Source organism: Vigna angularis, chromosome 5 (assembly GCF_016808095.1).
Source record: "Vigna angularis cultivar LongXiaoDou No.4 chromosome 5, ASM1680809v1, whole genome shotgun sequence".
Classification (NCBI taxonomy): domain Eukaryota; kingdom Viridiplantae; phylum Streptophyta; class Magnoliopsida; order Fabales; family Fabaceae; genus Vigna; species Vigna angularis.
In genome coordinates, this window is record NC_068974.1 from 33,326,116 (window position 1) to 33,344,333 (window position 18,218).

Consider the following 18,218-nt stretch of genomic DNA (forward strand, 5'->3'; position numbering starts at 1 on the left):
AAGGCTGCTAGTGCAAAAGAGGTGTGGGATATTCTGGTGAAGACATATGGTGATGGTGACAAAAACAAGAAGATAAAACTGCAGGCACTGAGGAGACAGTTTGAGATTCTGATCATGGATGACGGTGAAACCGTGGCAGAATACTTTGACAAAGTGCAAGAGTTGGTGAACAAAATGAGGGCATGCAAGGATGCAATTTCAGATGAGTACATAGTGGATAAGATTCTGAGAACCCTAACACCCATATTTGACCATGTAGTGGTAGCGATTGAAGAATCCCGTAATCTGGAGACTATGGAGATTGAGGAGTTGTTGCACTCATTAGAAGCTCATGAGTATTGCATCAATGAGTGCAAGCAGTGTCAAGAACAGGCCCTACAAGCCAGATCTCAGTTTAAAGGGAAAAAGGGGTTCAAGAAATGGAGTAAAGGCAGCAAGAAAGGTAAAGAATCACGGGAACAGCAAGGGAAAGATTCCAGTGAATCTGTGAAAGGAAAAAATCAGAAATCTGGAGGAGAATGAAAGTTTGACAAGAAGAAGGTGAAATATTATAATTGCCAAAAGTTAGGTCATTATGCTAAAGAATGCTGGAAAGGAGAAGGGGCTAAAAACAAACCCAAGAAGAGGGCTAATTTGGCCTGGCCCAGGAGGAAGAATCAGATTTTGAGGCTGTGATGTTGATGGCTAGTACTGGAGAAGAACAGCTAGAAAACACAGTGTGGTATCTGGATTCTTGATGTTCCACCCAAATGACAAAGAGGAATGACTGGTTTGTGAGGATGTAGGGAGCTGTACAGGGGAAGATCCGGTTTGCAGATGACAGGAGTTTGACTGCAGAAGGATCTGGGAGAGTTGTCTTGAGAGATGCAGAGGGCAAATAAGTGATAATTGAAGAGGTACTGTATGTACCAGGACTGAAAATGAATATACTGAGCTTGGGACAACTGCTACATAAGGGATATGTGATGAAAATGGAGAACAATTGTCTCAGCATTTTCAATCAACACAAGAAGATAATTGTGCAGGCTCAGTTGTCACACAATAGGACCTTTAGGGTGGTGATGAGTGCAGTAAAACATTGATGTTTTACTGCAACAGAAAATAAGGAGGAATGGTTGTGGCATCTCAGATTTGGATACCTAAATTTCAAGGATTTATCCCTGTTAAGCCAGAAAAATATGGTGAGTGGCTTACCTAAGGTGGAAATTCCAGAAACAGTGTGCAAGGAGTGTGTCCAATGCAAGCAGACCAGGGGCAGTTTCCAGAAGAATTTACCCCATAAGTCAGTAGAAAAATTAGGGGTGTTGTATTCAGATGTGTGTGGTCCTATACAAGTAGAAACACCTGGGGGCAACAGGTATTTCTTACTGTTTATTGATGACTGGACCAGAAAATGCTGGGTCTACTTGATTAGGAGAAATGGGGAGGTGTTGCCGACATTTCAGAAGTTTAAATGTCTTGTTGAGAGACAATGTGGGAAGAAGGTGAAGGTGTTGTGGACAGATGGAGGAGGAGAGTATACCTCCACTAAGTTTAAAGAGTTTTGTGAAAAGGAAGGGATAGTGCATGAAGTTACCCCTCCCTATACACCACAGCACAATGGGGCAGTAGAGAGAAACAACAGAACCATATTAAATATGGTTAGATGTATGTTGAAGAGTAAAGGGCTGCCTAATTTCCTATGGGGTGAGGCTGTGTTGACAGCCACCTATATTTTGAATCTGTCTTCAACCAAGAGACTGAATGGATTGACACTTGAAGAAGCATGGACTGGAGTGAAACCAAATGTTAAGCATCTGAAGATTTTTGGCTTTATATGCTATAAGCATGTACCTGACCAGTTGAGAAAGAAACTAGATGACAAGAAAGTGTCACTGATTTTGATAGGTTACAATGTCACTGGAGGTTACAAGCTGTATGACCCTATAGCAGGAACAACTTGTATCAACAAAGATGTTGTAGTGGATGAGGCTGGAGTATGGCAGTGGGAGCAGGGACCATCAACTATTAATCTGGAAGATGCTACTACTGCAGAGGAGACAGAAAAGGATAGAAGAGATGATGACAATAGAAGGTCATCAAGAGTTACACAACTGCCAGCACATCTAAGAGACTATGATTTGTCCTATGAAGTTACACTCACATCAGAAGGCAACTTTATGCATTATGCCTTAATAGCAGAGGCTGAACCGGTTGTATGTGGATGACTTATTAGTCACTGGGAGTTGTGAGGAGCTGATTTCAGGTTTCAAAGCTGAAATGCAGAGGGAATTTGAAATGAGTGACCTTGGGAGACTCATCTATTTTCTTGGAATAGAGTTTACTGAAACTGAGTCTGGAATAGTAATGCATCAGTCCATGTATGTCCTAGACCTGCTAAAGAAGTTTGAGATGGTTGATTGTAATGCTGCAAACACCCCAGCAGAAGTAGGACTGAGGCTTGAGAAGGAGCCAGAGGAGGAAGTTGTTGATCTAACAACTTACAGAAGGATGGTGGGGAGTTTGAGATATCTCTGTAACACCAGACCTGACTTAAGTTACAGTGTTTGAGTTATAAGTAGGTACATGGAGTGTCCTAGAGTATCACATTTGAATGCAGTCAAAAGGATAATGAGGTACTTGCAGGGTACACACTCCTATGTAATTCTGCTGGGAAGAGGAGAGGTTGGAGAAGAAGTGCAAATCACTTCTTACTCAGATGCAGATTGATGTGGTGATAAGGCAGACAAAAGGAGCATTGTTGGGTATATTTTCTTCATAAGGGGATCTCCTATTTTCTGGAGTTCTAGAAAGGAACCAGTGGTTGCATTATCATCATGCGAGGCAGAATACATAGCTGCCTGTGAAGCTACTTGTCAAGCAACTTGGCTGAGATTCTTGTTAGAAGGGTTGATAGTTGAGTTAGCTGGGAGAGTTAGGCTACTTGTTGACAACAAGTCAGCCATAGATCTTTCTAAGCACCCTACATCTCATGGTAGGAGCAAACACATTGAGACCAGGTTCCACTATATCAGGGAACAAGACAGCAGCGGGAGACTGGAGGTGGTACACTGCAGATCCGAAGACCAACTAGCAGATATACTCACCAAAGCCCTTAAAGGTGAATGCTTTCTGTCACTCATAAAACAAATTGGCATGGTGCGAGCTGAGATCAGTGAATATCGCACTAGGAGGAGGGCGAAAACCTAGGGTTTTCACCGGAGAGAAGGAGATCGGCCTAGAAGGAGTTTTCTCCGATTTTAATCGGTGAAAAGTGCTTGTTTGCTCAAAAGGAGGTGTATTTACCGATTTTAATCGGTTGAAAAAGCTCAGAATCAAAGGAAAAGTAGTGTTCGCCGATTCAATCGGTGAAAAGAGAGGTTTTCTTCAGAAAATCTTGGTTTTCGTTCGATTAAAGTTTTTGTTTAGGAGAAGTGTTAGAATAAACAAAAACAGAACATTTTTCAGTTCATATAAAAGCTATAAGACATGTTATTTTTCATAATACGGAATATAAGAGGTTATTTCAGTACCTTGTGTTTTTATGCTCTTTCTGTTTTCTCTCAGTACTCTGATCATCCTCTTCTTCATTGACTTGAGTGTGTGAGGGTTACAAACCCTAACAGAGCTTCTCAGTTTCTCTCCGTCTTCTTTCTAGAAGCTGAGACGTGTGAATTGTGTTTCTCTCTCTTGCCAGCACACGTTTTCATATTATAACATTTAAACGTTGTGTGTTTTGGCCTTATGCCCTCACGTCTAATATGCACAACCTCTGCTATAAATTCATAACCATATCGTCAGTCTTTGAATAATCGCGAAGAACATGGCTATGGAAGTGGCATCAACACCAGAACTTTCCATAGTCTGTCTCTCTGTTGTGTTGTTTTTCCTCTCGCTTTCTTCTTCTTATGCAATCTCTCATGGCCTCAACCATGACCCTGCCACCTCACCACACTTATACTCACATGCACAAAAACTCATACGAAGCCTTAACATATTCCCAGAGGAATCAATTAACATCATAGAGGATGACCATGCTGGTTTTGTCCCTGGTCAGATCGTGGAGAAGAACTTCTCGTTCCTTGGTCATTCTGGCCCTTCTGTTGAAGAACTTGGTCACCATGCAGGCTACTATTCACTTCCTCGTTCCAAAGCTGCAAGGTATAATATATATAAATCTACCTATATGCAACCTTCTCATAATAATATCATGATAATAAATCTTCCTTTTTGAGTGGCACGCAGGATGTTCTACTTTTTCTTTGAATCACGAAAGAACAAGAACGATCCTGTTGTGATATGGTTGACTGGAGGACCAGGATGTGCAAGTGAATTAGCTTTGTTCTACGAAAATGGTCCTTTTCATATTACCAAAATATTATCTCTTACATGGAATGATTACGGCTGGGATCAGGTCCCCTTATTCAATTTCCATGTTTCCTTAATGGAAACTCTTATAAACTTACACGAAACTTCTTGTCTTCTTTGTATCAACAACTTTTTCTTTTTCTCATTTTGCAGGCATCAAATATTATATTCGTGGACCAACCAACAGGGACAGGTTTTAGTTACTCTTCTGATAAGAGTGACCTTCGTCACGATGAAACCGGCGTTAGCAATGATTTATATGACTTCTTGCAGGTAACAGTGATAAAGTTCCTTCCTTTCAGTCCATTTCTCTGAATATAAGATATTATCAAGTTGTGTATACTGAATTAATTTTAATATAATGTCAGGCGTTTTTCAAGGCTCATCCAGAGTTTGTTAAGAATGAGTTCTATATCACTGGAGAATCATACGCTGGACACTATATTCCTGCACTTGCATCACGGATTAACCAAAACAATAAAATAAAACAAGGAATCCATATAAATCTCAAGGTCGAGCAAGGATAATATTACTGATTACTTTGTCTTGGTTTTGCAATTGCTTGTATTGACTAATTTGATATAACAGGGTTTTGCTATTGGTAATGGGTTAACAAATTCTGCTATTCAATACGAATTATACCCATAATTTGCGTTACAGAACGGACTAATTACCAAAAATGAGTCAGATGATATCATCAAGTTAATCCCAAACTGTGACAAACAAGCTAAAGCCTGCGGTAGCGAGTTCTTTTCCGTGTATCACTCATTTCACATCCTTTTTTACTAATGTATATTGTTTCACCGTGTGTTGTTTGCGTTTTAATTTTCAGAATCTCGTGGTGGGAGGGTTTGTGAGGATGCATTAGATGCTTGTGAAGCAATTTTCGATAGAATATTGTCTATTGTCGGTGATCTTAATGTAAGCTGTCCAGAAATAATAGTAACTGTTTGAGAAAAATGACGTAGGTAGTTGGGTTTGCTTGATGTATTATTAATTGTGGTGTATGAAAATTGCAGTACTATGACATTCGAATGAAATGTGTGGGACTTTCGTGCTATGACTTCAGCGACGTGGTGGAGTTGTTAAACGAGGAGAAAGTGAAGAGTGCTTTAGGTGTGAGGAAGGAGTTGAAGTATGCTGCATGCAGTGGAGCAGTGTATGATGCTATGCATCAAGACACGATGAAAAATCTTGAAGTGTTGCTTCCTGGTCTTCTTGAGGATGGGATAAAGATGCTGGTGTATGCTGGGGAAAAAGCTAATGTGCTGGTGATGATTTGATGTGGTTTTGATTTTGCAGGGAATTTAAGGTGGGTCAATGCCATGAACTGGTCAGGCCTAAAGGCATTTAGGGCATCTCCTACACTGGAATTTGTGGTTGATGGTGCTGAAGCAGGGACTCTAAACAGCTACGGACCTCTCTCTTTCCTCAAGGTTTGTGTTCATTTAAGTTCAGGCTTTCTTAGTATGAGAGTCCTTAGAATTCTCTTATTAATTAGAGATAAAAGTTAATACAATATATAAATCTCATCAGCTGTTTAACATCATCGTTATTACCGGAAATTCAAAATATTAAGTTATATAATCACTGACACTCGCTCTCTTATTTGTCATAAACAATACCAGACTTTTCAAAATGTATTATTTGTTTACAATTTTATTTGATGGTACCAACAGGTGCATGAGGCTGGACACCTGGTACCTATGGATCAACCAAAAGCTGCACTGCAGATGTTGGAAAGGTGGATGGGAGGGAAACTGATGAACTCAACACTAGATAATTAGTGTCCCTCGTTATTCATATATTCATCTCAAAACCAAAAACCAACATCATTTTACGTGGATAGTGATCTAATTATTTGTGTATACTTTCTCAATAAATTCAGGAGTGAAATTCTGTTCATGTAATAGTCGCCATTTTTTTTAGATTTAGACAATTATAATTTTACAAAAAAAAAATTATATCCATTGAAAATCATTTTTCACTTTCTGTTTTTATTTATAAATACAAAAATTCTCTTTTATAAAGACCACTTTATTCTGAATTGTCAAATAATAATTATTATTGGTGTAAAATAATTTTTTCCACTAGTATTAAGTCTTAAAAATATTAATTTAAAGTTTTAGATACAAGACTCATTTTATTATTATTGAATGTTTTCGGTGACTCATAAATCAAGTTTATAAGAATATCCTTTTTAAGCACATTTGTAAAATACTTTATAAAATTATGTTTATTCTTATCAAAAGATAGAATGATTTTAAGTAAGTTGTTATATAAGGTTGCTCCTTTATGCCTGAGTTATGAATGAACTCTAAGTCATTCACATAATGAAGTGAGGTTCTTCAATAGAATATTTTGTCAGTTAAATTAGTAAGAATAAATTAACTTATATAGAAAACTTCGTTTAAGTTAGTAAGAGTACACAAAATGAGTATATTTCTGAGATATCACTCTTTTTTTTTTTTATAAAAATTCCTTTGGTGGGTATTTTTGTCTTTGTAAATATAAATATAACTAAGTTGTCGAAATTAGTTCAGAAAATATAAATAACTTGTTAAACAATTAGTTAAATTTATGAGGACCATTTTTGTATTAGAGCATGTTTGGAGGGAGTTTTACCAAAGACTTTGATTAGAGACTAATTCTTCTTTAATGTGTCAGATTTTTTGGATTTTCTTTAGAGTTTGAGATAGTTGATATCAATGGTTGAATTTTTGTAAGCATATATAATTCAAAGTTTCTCCTATTTTTTTGTGAAAAAAATTATTGTGATGATAAGTTAGTTAATCTAACTTTGATTTATAGATAACAATATAAATGGTATAATGTTTTTACTTCCATGTAGTTATTTATTTATTTTTTTCATAATAATTATAGTTTATTTATGTTTTGTGAAGTGAAGTATAACTTTAATCTTAAATTTGGTATAATTTTTCCGTGTTTCGTATTCTTTTATTTTGTATTTTTGTGTAATAATGAATGATTGATAAATTTTAGATGTCTGCATGTATTAAAATTGATTGTAATGTCTAATATGATTTTATTTAAAAATATATAATATTAAAATGTGAAGTATTTTCTAAATATGTCAAATGTATATATTTTTTACTTGATTAAGATATTGAAAAGTCAAATTATACTGATATTTGAACTTTTGAGTTTCGCGATCTTCATTAGGTTAACTGTTTCTACACGTTTAATATTTTTCGATTTTAGTTACACAAAATAAATGTTACTTTGTAGAATGAACTAAACATACAACATAAAAAAACATGACCAGTAAATAAACTTATCCAAGTGAAAAGAAATATTTATTCTATAGTATAAAACTATGTATTACTTATAAATTATTTATATATACATACATTCTACTTTTATTAGTAGACCAGTTATTAAAAACTTCCTATTTCAATTAATAAATTTATACGACATAATATAAATATTTTGACTAACAAATAAATATATCTAATTTAATAAATAAATTTAAAAATTTAAAAATTTCTTGTAATTAAATTTTTTTAAATATCTTTATATATGTGTGTGTATTATTTTCACAATATATAAACATATATTTGAGAAATTAAAAGTGCCTAATGACTTTTTGATGTTGATATAGTTGTAAAGAGGAAAGAAAAACTGAATAAAAAAACACTTTAGGAACAAAACAAAGAATTGTATATCAAATTGTTATAGAAATATAAATCAATAACTAAAATCAAACTAAAATTTATTGCCCATTTCTTTCATGGATTACAAAATGTAAACAATATCAAAACTTCAAAAGCCAGATGAATTCTCGACACTTGCATAATGCAATGTTTAGATTGCTTTGGATTTTTAAAAAATAAAATTCAAAATTTAAATAAAATCAATCACATGGAAAATGCATTGGAATGATTAGGACTAATTAATTAGAATTAATTGTATTGAATATTATACATAAATAGACCAAATTTTGTTTTAAGAAAAAAAAAACAATAATAATGTTATCTAAAAACATATTAATATTTTTATATCATAACTGAATTGTACACATCAAATAATAACCGAAATTATATAATTACATTATAAAATTTCATACATATAATACCAATTTTCCTTTGTTTAGATTTTTTCTGGTTTTTCAAAAACAAATTCAAAATAAGTGAAAAATGTTGACTAATTTAATTAATTTGGTTTAAATTATCATGTTAAACGAAATTTGTGACATCCCCATAATATACGACATACATATATAATAAAGACGTCATTCGGTTATAATATTGGAAAGCAGTTAGAGACATATAACAGACTATATTGGTTACAGTCATCCAAAATAAAATCAGAGTTGGTCTCTTAAACATAAAGGACCATTGTGAATTATCATCAGAATAATACTACTAATCAAGATCCTAGACATACTAAGCTGCAACATCACCTTCTTCCAGCGCTTGCTTCACAGACACCTCCTCTTCATCTGCTCACATCCAATTTAGGATGATCATTGCAACAGGAAACATACCCAAACAAAGCACAAACACACAAGCAAGGGTGAGCTAGTTTCACAAGCAAGCATACTATATTAAAGTAAACAATTCAACACATAAGTACTTTAAGCCAAGCAAGTTAAACCATACAAAGGAACATGTCACAAACTAGACTTGACTCGTTGCTTTATAAACCGACTCGTTCGGACCAGAATGATTACCGAGCTATGGCGGGTTATGCACTCGTGGTGGCCTCTACTGCTTTGCAAAGCCGTTGACAATGGGTTCCACCCTACCACACTCACGAGGTTAGTCTGTTCCGCGCCCTGAAACATACTGGAAGCCTCCAAGACTAGGACCTCCTGCTACTCCTCTCACCACATGGATCAATCCTCTCTACTTGAGAATGAAAGACCATTGGAGCGTCAGGAAAACCCCCAAGACTGAGCTACCATGCAATCATTCTACACACTACCAGGACACTACCATGTATCCCCTCCTTGAGGATCATGGAATTACGTTCATGAACCGTACTGTCACTTTAATCATATACTTTCTGCCACAATCAACATATACACAATCTCAACAATATACATTACTCACCACTCACAAATTATAAAAATAACATCTCCACAATTGAATCTAAGTTAATCCATACCAAGAACCAAACAGCTCCAACTAACCCATAACAGCTCATAAAATGCATCAATTTATACATACGTACAAGTAATATAATTATTGATTAACACTCAAGTTTCAATATAAGAAACAACTACCTTACTTTATTATATATATATATATATATATATATATATATATATATATATATATATATGATACGTAACGTTATAAATATATATTTTTATATTATATTAAACTAATATATATATATATATATATATATATATATATATTTATATATGGATCCTTACTTTAAATTCCAAACACACAGTGACTGATTTCCTAAAATTATTAACACATAACTTTATGCATCTACAATCAATTTGTTTTATTTTATTTTCATCCTAGTAGAGATCTTTCTTTATCCGAATTGGTCACCAGAGAGAACCCAGATGTCTGAACGCATCAAACTCATCTTCGACTCCAGCACATATGACTAGTCACAACTGACTGGACCAGGCCAAGGCTGCTCTATGATCAGGGATGTGCCAACTCAGGTTTTTAAGGTTCTTCTATCCTACCAACAAAGAAAGGCTCTCAACAATTAACAATTAATTTATTTAAATTATCCTCTTATGCTCTAAATCTGAAATGCCTAATTTTAATATTTTCACTTCGTCTCATAGCAACCTCAAACAGTACCTGTACATCTATTTAATACCCATATACATGCTATTACAGAACCCTTACTCCAGACCTTCCAACAAGATCAATTTCAGCCAACAAACTCATTCAAAACCGATTAAATTCATCACATCACAACATGCACAATTTCACAGTTTCAGTTATAACACCCAATACAATAAAAGTCATAAAACAGTTTCACAAGAGCACACCAATTCAACATTCATATGCATATATTTTTATAAAATAAATTCATACAAAAATAATTAGCTCCCCTTATCTTAGTTGTTACAAGTACAACACTCCCCAAAACAGTACTCTTGCACAAAAGCAAGTTCAACAGGATCTACAAAATGTCAAATTGGGTACAGAGACATCTCTTAGAGTTAGAATAGATAGAGAATCTAGAGAGGAAAACCATTGATTTCATGCAACGAGAAAATTGCATGCCCTAGGTTCAAAGGAAAAAGGGGAAACAAAAAAAGATAACTTACCCGTCCAAAACGAAAATCTAATCGGATGAAGGGAAAGCTCTCAACTCTGTGAACTAAAGGACACTACCTATTTGAAATTTCAATGGTGGGAAGTGGTGGAAAAGTAGAGAGAAGTCAGAGCAAGAAGAAGAAAATGAAGCTGAACTTAGAGAGAGAAAGAGGAACTGGATGAAGAAATCAGAGCTGAAAAATGAGACCTCTTCTAAGGTCCTAGTGTCCTTAGCTTCTTGGACCAGGCTGCAGGGCCCAATAGCCTTACATTTTCAGACTCTTACAAAATTCACAAAACCCACAAAACCCAAAATGTAAAAGTCAAATAATAAAATAATTAGTATAAAATGTTTTCCAATATACTTTTATTAACATTGTCTTTATTGTTGATTAATATTTAACGAAAATATAACTTTTTCAAGGATTTTACTTCTCATTTAATGGATTAATGTGTGTTATTGATTAATATTTAATGAAAGTATACTTCTCATTCTCATTTAATGAGCTCTATTGATTGCTTCCTCCGTTACTTTATAAGTTCTTTATGACTTCAATAAAAGAATACGAATAAATTTCTTAATGCTATTAAATATTTACACGTTTTTTTTTTATTATTATTTTTGTTTCAGGTCAGAGTCGAGGTCAATGGTTTATTGTTTTTCAAGCTGCTAGCGGCCTTGATGCTCGTTCCCACATTACCATTTGTCTGTTGTCCATTATGTTTAAAGGTCATTTACATAAAGTACTCTGATGTTAAAGTTAATAAAAAATGAGTAATTCAAGCTACTAATGCGTATTAAATATTGTCATCCACCTCTTTACTGATATTTGCATTTATAAACTTTAAAGAGCTTTATATTATTGATGACCTAATTGGTAATAATTATATTTTATTTTAAATTGATTAGTGTTAGAGATAATCGTTCTATAGACTAACAATTCAGTCGATTGGTCACAAGTCATTTGATCTCGAGAGTAATGCGTGATTGTATTTGTGATATGATTAATCGTTTAAACCATTTGATCTAAGATTGAAGGAACAGTCGTCGTATATTATTATTATTATTATTATTATATATATATATATATATATATATATATATATATATATATATATATATATATATATATATATATATATATATATATATATATATATATATAGAGTGTTTGAAGATGTATTTATTTTAAGAATAAGTAAAATGAATAAAAAAAATATTTTAATTGATATAAATACTTTATTTTTGGATGTGACTGTTTTTACATGAGAAATAATTAATAATTATTTACGGTTTATTAATCTGATTTAATAATTAATACTATTTTATATGAATATAATTTTTTTTCTTAAATAAGACACATAAAAATGTCATGGTATAACATTTAATGAAATTATACAAATATATTTATGTAAAAAAAATCCCTTTTCACGAGTCCTGTATTAATTTTCAATTAAATTTTTTATTTAAGATTTAATTGATAGAGTTAAAAGTAATTTAAGAAAATACTATAAAAATTAATTAAATCATAAGTAAAGATTTTATTCATTCATTTAATTTTAATATTAATCAAACTCAAATTTGGATTTAGACTTATTCAAATTTGAGCAAGTAATTTATTTGAAAAATAATCCTAAATTGCGTTTTTGGCTTAATGTAACATGCTTTCATCCTTGTAAAAGTATATTAAAAAAATACATTATAAGAATGTGTTAATAATACTCTTTCGTACATATAACAATACAAAATATCATTTTATAGTAATGAAAAAAATGAGAGCTTAAATAATGACAAAAATTAATAATAAACTCAAAATAAAAATGGAAGTTAACTAAGAATTGAATCAATATATAACACTGCAATTAATACTGGAAGAAAACTTCCGTATACTATTTATCACACTTTAATTAATATAAAAAAAAATAGTAACCGATAGCAATGCGAAAATGGTTTCCAATGAGTTAACATAACTTATCATATATTTGAAAATGATTTGAAAAAAACTATAATTTCTTTTATAATTATTTAAATATAGGTTAAATTCAACTTTGTTAATCGGTTTGGAGATTAAGTTTACTTGTAATTCACTATCAATAATCTTTTTTATAATGTTTTAATATTTTTTTATTTAAATAAGTTACATATTTATGTATATATTTACTATTTTTAATTACATATAGATTGATGCTTTCGAAAAAGAACGAGAAACATTACCTACCTTTAATTAGAGCACAAAATTTATTCCAATTTGGAAATAATATGTTTTATGTCATTTTGATTAAAGCATGATCCAGTATATAGGAAATGGATTTGGAATACTGAATCCATTACTCAAGTTGAACACAAGTTTAACCAAAGAATTTTCAGAACTGTCACTTTTGTATTTTCTTTTTATGCATGGATATTGAAAAATCTATTTCATTATTTTTGGTTCTTACTGGAATTAATTAATAATACTAAATATGACTCATTTTAGCTTTTAAAAAGGTCAGATTTTCAACTATTGGTTGAGAAATGTAAGAAATATGAAAGAGTAATGCTTAGAGGAGGAGATACATCCTTACATAAGATTGGAAATTTTTTTTTAACAACTTTTTTCTTATAATATTTTAAAAATTTATAATTGATTCATTTTAAATATTATTTTAAAGATAAATTTAAATGGATTAATAAAATAATAAAAAAATAATAACGTGTAACTGTTGTAAAAAAAATTATTATAAAAATGTTGTTAACGGTTCACATTAAAATGAGACCTTAAATGTTTCACTTTTCCTATTTAAAAAAAAGAAAAATGTATCTTTAACAATTTTTTTTTATAATAGTTTATATAATTGATTCATTTCAAATAAACTAACCAATAAAACAACAATACTATTATTAAAAATTTGTTAAAAGAAATTATTAAAATATCATTCTCCTAAGCAAAATTATCTGTCACTAACATCTTTACTGAACCACGTCATTCAAAAACTTATGTCAGTGTGTTTGGTCAATTCTGAGGTCGCATTGTTTCAATTTTTAAAATTAAAAACTCAATTAAACAATTTTTTTTTAAAAAAACTTATTTGGAACTTCCAACAAAAATACAAATATTTGAAATGACAAAACCTAATTTAAAACTTAATTAAATTGATAGAACAAATTTTGATTATAAAAAATTAGTTAAAAACACTTGAATTAAGCTGTTTTTGTATTTGTGCATAAAAAAAATGTAAACAATTATAATAAAAAAAATGTAATATTTTTTTTTAATAGAAACCCCACTTAAAAAAATACTCAAATTTAAAAATATTTAAAACTTAATTAATTATAAAATAATCGTAAACACGTATAGAAGTCTGCCATTAAATAAACAGTCTTGTCGCCATGTGAAGTAGTGAAACTGCTACGAAATTTTGCATTCGGAACTACTAAACGCCGAAAAGCGCTTTAATCACTTTGCACAACCTCTGCTATAAATTCATAACCATATCGTCACGGTCTTTGAATAATCGCGAAGAACATGGCTATGGCAATGGCATCAACACCAGAACTTTCCATAGTCTGTCTCTCTGTTGTGTTGTTTTTCCTCTCGCTTTCTTCTTCTTATGCAATCTCTCATGGCCTCAACCATGACCCTGCCACCTCACCACACTTATACTCACATGCACAAAAACTCATACGAAGCCTTAACATATTCCCAGAGGAATCAATTAACATCATAGAGGATGACCATTCTGGTTTTGTCCCTGGTCAGATCGTGGAGAAGAATTTCTCGTTCCTTGGTCATTCTGGCCCTTCTGTTGAAGACCTTGGTCACCATGCAGGCTACTATTCACTTCCTCGTTCCAAAGCTGCGAGGTATAATATATATAAATCTATCTATATGCAACCTTCTCATAATAATATCATGATAATAAATCTTCCTTTTTGAGTGGCACGCAGGATGTTCTACTTTTTCTTTGAATCACGAAAGAACAAGAACGATCCTGTTGTGATATGGTTGACTGGAGGACCAGGATGTGCAAGTGAATTAGCTTTGTTCTACGAAAATGGTCCTTTTCATATTACCAAGAACTTGTCTCTTACATGGAATGATTACGGCTGGGATCAGGTACCCTTATTCAATTTCCATGTTTCCTTAATGGAAACTCTTATAAACTTACACGAAACTTCTTGTCTTCTTTGTATCAACAACTTTTTCTTTTTCTCATTTTGCAGGCATCAAATATTATATTCGTGGACCAACCAACAGGGACAGGTTTTAGTTACTCTTCTGATAAGAGTGACCTTCGCCACGATGAAACCGGCGTTAGCACTGATTTATATGATTTCTTGCAGGTGATTACATAAAGTCCCTTGTTTTATATGTATCTGAATACAAGATAGCAATATCATGGGTATAAACAAGATCTTCTAATTCATTTTACTATAATTGCAGGAGTTTTTCAAGGCGCATCCTAATTTCGTTAAGAATGACTTCTACATCTTTGGTGAATCATATGCTGGACACTATGTTCCTGCACTTGCATCTCGGATTAACAGTGCAAATAAACAAAAACAAGGACTTCATATAAACCTCAAGGTCTTACACAATGTCTTATATATATGACTGGGAAATGTTAATGAATGAAATGATGGTTATAATTGTCTTGTTGGTTTTGCTTGCATTGATTCATTCCACATAACAACAGGGTCTTGCTATCGGTAACGGGTTTACCAATCCTGCAATTCAATACGAAGCATACCCAGATTTTGCATTACAAAGCAGAATAATTACAAAGGCTCAGTACGACATCGTCAGAAAGTCAGTCCCACTCTGTGATCGAGCCATTAAAAATTGCGGTACAACTTTCCCATCTGTCACTCCCATTCCTTTCTACCATGGTGTTTCACGTTGTGATGTTGTTTGTGTATGATTTTTCCGAAACTGATCTAGGTGAAAAGAGCTGCCTCCTTGCGTTAGAAATTTGTGAAAACATATTCGGTCGTATACTGTCTTTTGCCGGCAACATTAATGTAAGTAGCAAAATAATGAAAGAACAGGAAGCTACTTAACTGTTTAGTTAATTATCTCATTCTGCTGATACACAAACTGCAGTACTTTGACATCAGAAAGAAGTGTGAGGGGAGTATGTGCTACAACTTCACAAACGTGGAGACGTTGCTAAACATGCAGAAAGTGAAGAGTGCTTTAGGTGTGAGGGGTGACTTGAAGTATAACTTATGCAGTATAAAAGTTCATAATGCTATGGCGGAAGACACGATGAGAAACCTGGAAGTGGGGATTCCTGCTCTTCTCGAAGATGGAATCAAGTTGCTGGTGTATGCTGGGGAAAAAGATCTCGTATGCAATTGGCTTGGTGAGCCTAGTTGGTTCATTTGAAAGTTGATGTTGTGTTGATATAAGAATTTGAATTGTTGATGTTGTTCTGATTTTGATAGGGAATTCAAGATGGGTTCATGCCATGAAGTGGTCAGGCCAAAATGCCTTTGGAAAATCTCCTGTTGTGAAATTCGTGGTTGATGGTGCTGTAGCAGCTTCTCTTAGAAGCCATGGACCTCTCTCTTTCCTCAAGGTTTTGTGATTAGGGTTGCATTGTTGAGTTACACTGATAATTTCACTTTTTTTTGTAACTTTATTTGTATGATGTTTCAACAGGTACATGAGGCTGGGCACTTGGTCCCTATGGATCGACCAAAAGTTTCGCTTCAGATGTTCAAACGTTGGATGGGAGGGAAAATGAAAATCAAAGGAGATAATTAAACATAAACCAAACACCATGTAACAATCACAATTATTTTGGGTTTTGTGGAGATTATACAGTTTTTCTGAATAAAGATTATATGATTCTACTTTTGCTTTTGCTCTATGCTAAATATGTCGTTACAGAATAAACAATTAGACATACTCAACACTAAATGAATAGTGTTGTGTCTTTTATGATATTGTAAAGTACCAGTAAAACATCGTTAAAACTAGATTAAACCAATTAAGTGGTTGAATCGAACTGGAGTATTGATGAGTCGTAAGTGAAGTCATATGTACATGTAACATATATAGTTTTAGGAATCGATATTTTAACAACTTTTTAACAAACGGATCATACGTGACTGTTTTATACGGACTAATAATAAGTTATCACACAGACATTGTTATTAAAAAAATTGTAAAAAAAATTATTAAAAGAACCTTTTCCATCGTTTTAAAGTCCTTTTATCTACTTCAGGTGATTCTGGTATAAGACTACAACATGTCGGTCCCTCTCTATCTAGTACTAATGCTTTAGCTTTTTGAAGCTTCATTAGCAAATGGTTTATTTGACAAATAATGGGACTAAATATAAACTTATTTTTGCAAAACAATAAGTTGCTTTTTATCAATAACAAAAAAATATATTAGTAGAACGAATAAACTATTTCAATCTAAAATATTTATGTACAGTAACTAAAAATTGATAATACAAAAATATGAATTCTACCTTTCCATTCGACGACATTTTCCAATTTATAATCAAATTCATCGTAAATCACTAACTTTATAATAGAACAGTCTCTCCCACCTGGCAGCAAAAACCAATATTAAAAAACAAATAGATCACACCTGAGATATAATGTCTTTTATTATTTTAATAGAGTTCTGGTAATTCTGTAGCTCTATGAATATGATTTTAATAAAAAAGTATAAAAAAAAACATGATCTGATTATCCACATTTCCTTAAGTTTGTTACTTCTTTTACGAGTTAAAAAAATTGGATCTATTAAAAAGTAAAAACCATAGTACATAAATTATTTAGAGCTAAAGAAAAGCATGCATCTTTGAGTAAATATACTAATACAGGGAATTTAATGGCACATACAACATCACATCATTTTATAGGAGTGAAATTGTTTTTAATGTCGAGAAGATTCTCATATAAACTGCAATTTCTCACATCGTGAATAACTAAGAACAATAATATCATAGGATTTTTGGATGATACAATGCTCAAATTCAAATAAGAATATACAGTTGTTTGTAGTCACCTTCACCAACATAATATGATGTATTTTTGTAAATAAAAATAATTACGTAAAGGGGAAAATAAGCATGGCGTGATTGATTAATTATTCAAATATCAATTCTACTTAATGTGTAAAGAAATATTTTTGGGATAAAATCATCACTTACTTTATTCATCATACTGCACTATTTTATAATACAGAATTCTCCCATAACTTTAGGAGTTGTTATAATTCATAGCCTATAATTAGGAAAGAACAATAACAACAAAAATCTAATCACAACAAATTAGCTAATCAAATTAAATGCAATATTTGCACACATTTCCTAGAGTATACTGTGAACCTTCATGTATGATTTTTATTTTCCAACACTCCCCCTCAAGCTTGATCATAGATGTTAACTAGATTAAGCTTGCGTGTCATATCAGTGAAGTTCACACGTGGAAGTGGCTTGGTAAGCACGTCAGCAACTTGGTGTTTTGAAGGCACGTAATGTAGCGAAATTTGATTGCTCTTGATGTGATCATTGATGAAGTGTTTGTCTATCTCGATATGTTTGGTACGATCATGTTGTACTGGATCTTTGGCGATGCTCAGTGTAGATTGGTTGTCACAATTCAGC

General features: G+C 32.5%; 1 protein-coding gene, 1 long non-coding RNA gene and 1 pseudogene across 2 annotated transcripts; 2 read left to right on the forward strand and 1 right to left on the reverse strand.

Moving 5' to 3' along the window:
- The first annotated feature begins 3,802 nt into the window (after positions 1-3,802).
- LOC108339431 (serine carboxypeptidase-like) lies at positions 3,803-6,134 on the forward strand (annotated as a pseudogene).
- Positions 6,135-8,603: 2,469 nt separating this feature from the next.
- Positions 8,604-10,786, reverse strand: LOC128196557 (uncharacterized). Its single transcript, XR_008248993.1, has 3 exons — positions 10,619-10,786; positions 9,041-9,375; positions 8,604-8,809 (listed from the first exon to the last, which is right to left on the reverse strand). It is a non-coding gene; the product is annotated as an uncharacterized LOC128196557 (long non-coding RNA).
- Positions 10,787-14,046: 3,260 nt separating this feature from the next.
- On the forward strand, positions 14,047-16,446 carry LOC108339713 (serine carboxypeptidase-like). The gene is made up of 9 exons (XM_052877844.1): positions 14,047-14,451; positions 14,536-14,704; positions 14,812-14,931; positions 15,032-15,175; positions 15,285-15,435; positions 15,530-15,609; positions 15,692-15,953; positions 16,036-16,169; positions 16,253-16,446. The coding sequence occupies exons 1-9, from the start codon at positions 14,114-14,116 to the stop codon at positions 16,355-16,357; spliced, it is 1,503 nt and encodes a 500-aa protein (XP_052733804.1). The 5' UTR covers positions 14,047-14,113; the 3' UTR covers positions 16,358-16,446.
- The last annotated feature ends 1,772 nt before the right edge of the window (positions 16,447-18,218 follow it).

Coding starts and splice junctions, on each gene's coding strand:
- LOC108339713 (XM_052877844.1), top strand. CDS start 14,114: ATGGCTATGGCAATGGCATCAACACCAGAACTTTCCATAGTCTGTCTC. Junction 15,610..15,691: donor CTTTTGCCGGCAACATTAAT/GTAAGTAGCAAA, acceptor CACAAACTGCAG/TACTTTGACATCAGAAAGAA. Junction 16,170..16,252: donor GACCTCTCTCTTTCCTCAAG/GTTTTGTGATTA, acceptor ATGTTTCAACAG/GTACATGAGGCTGGGCACTT.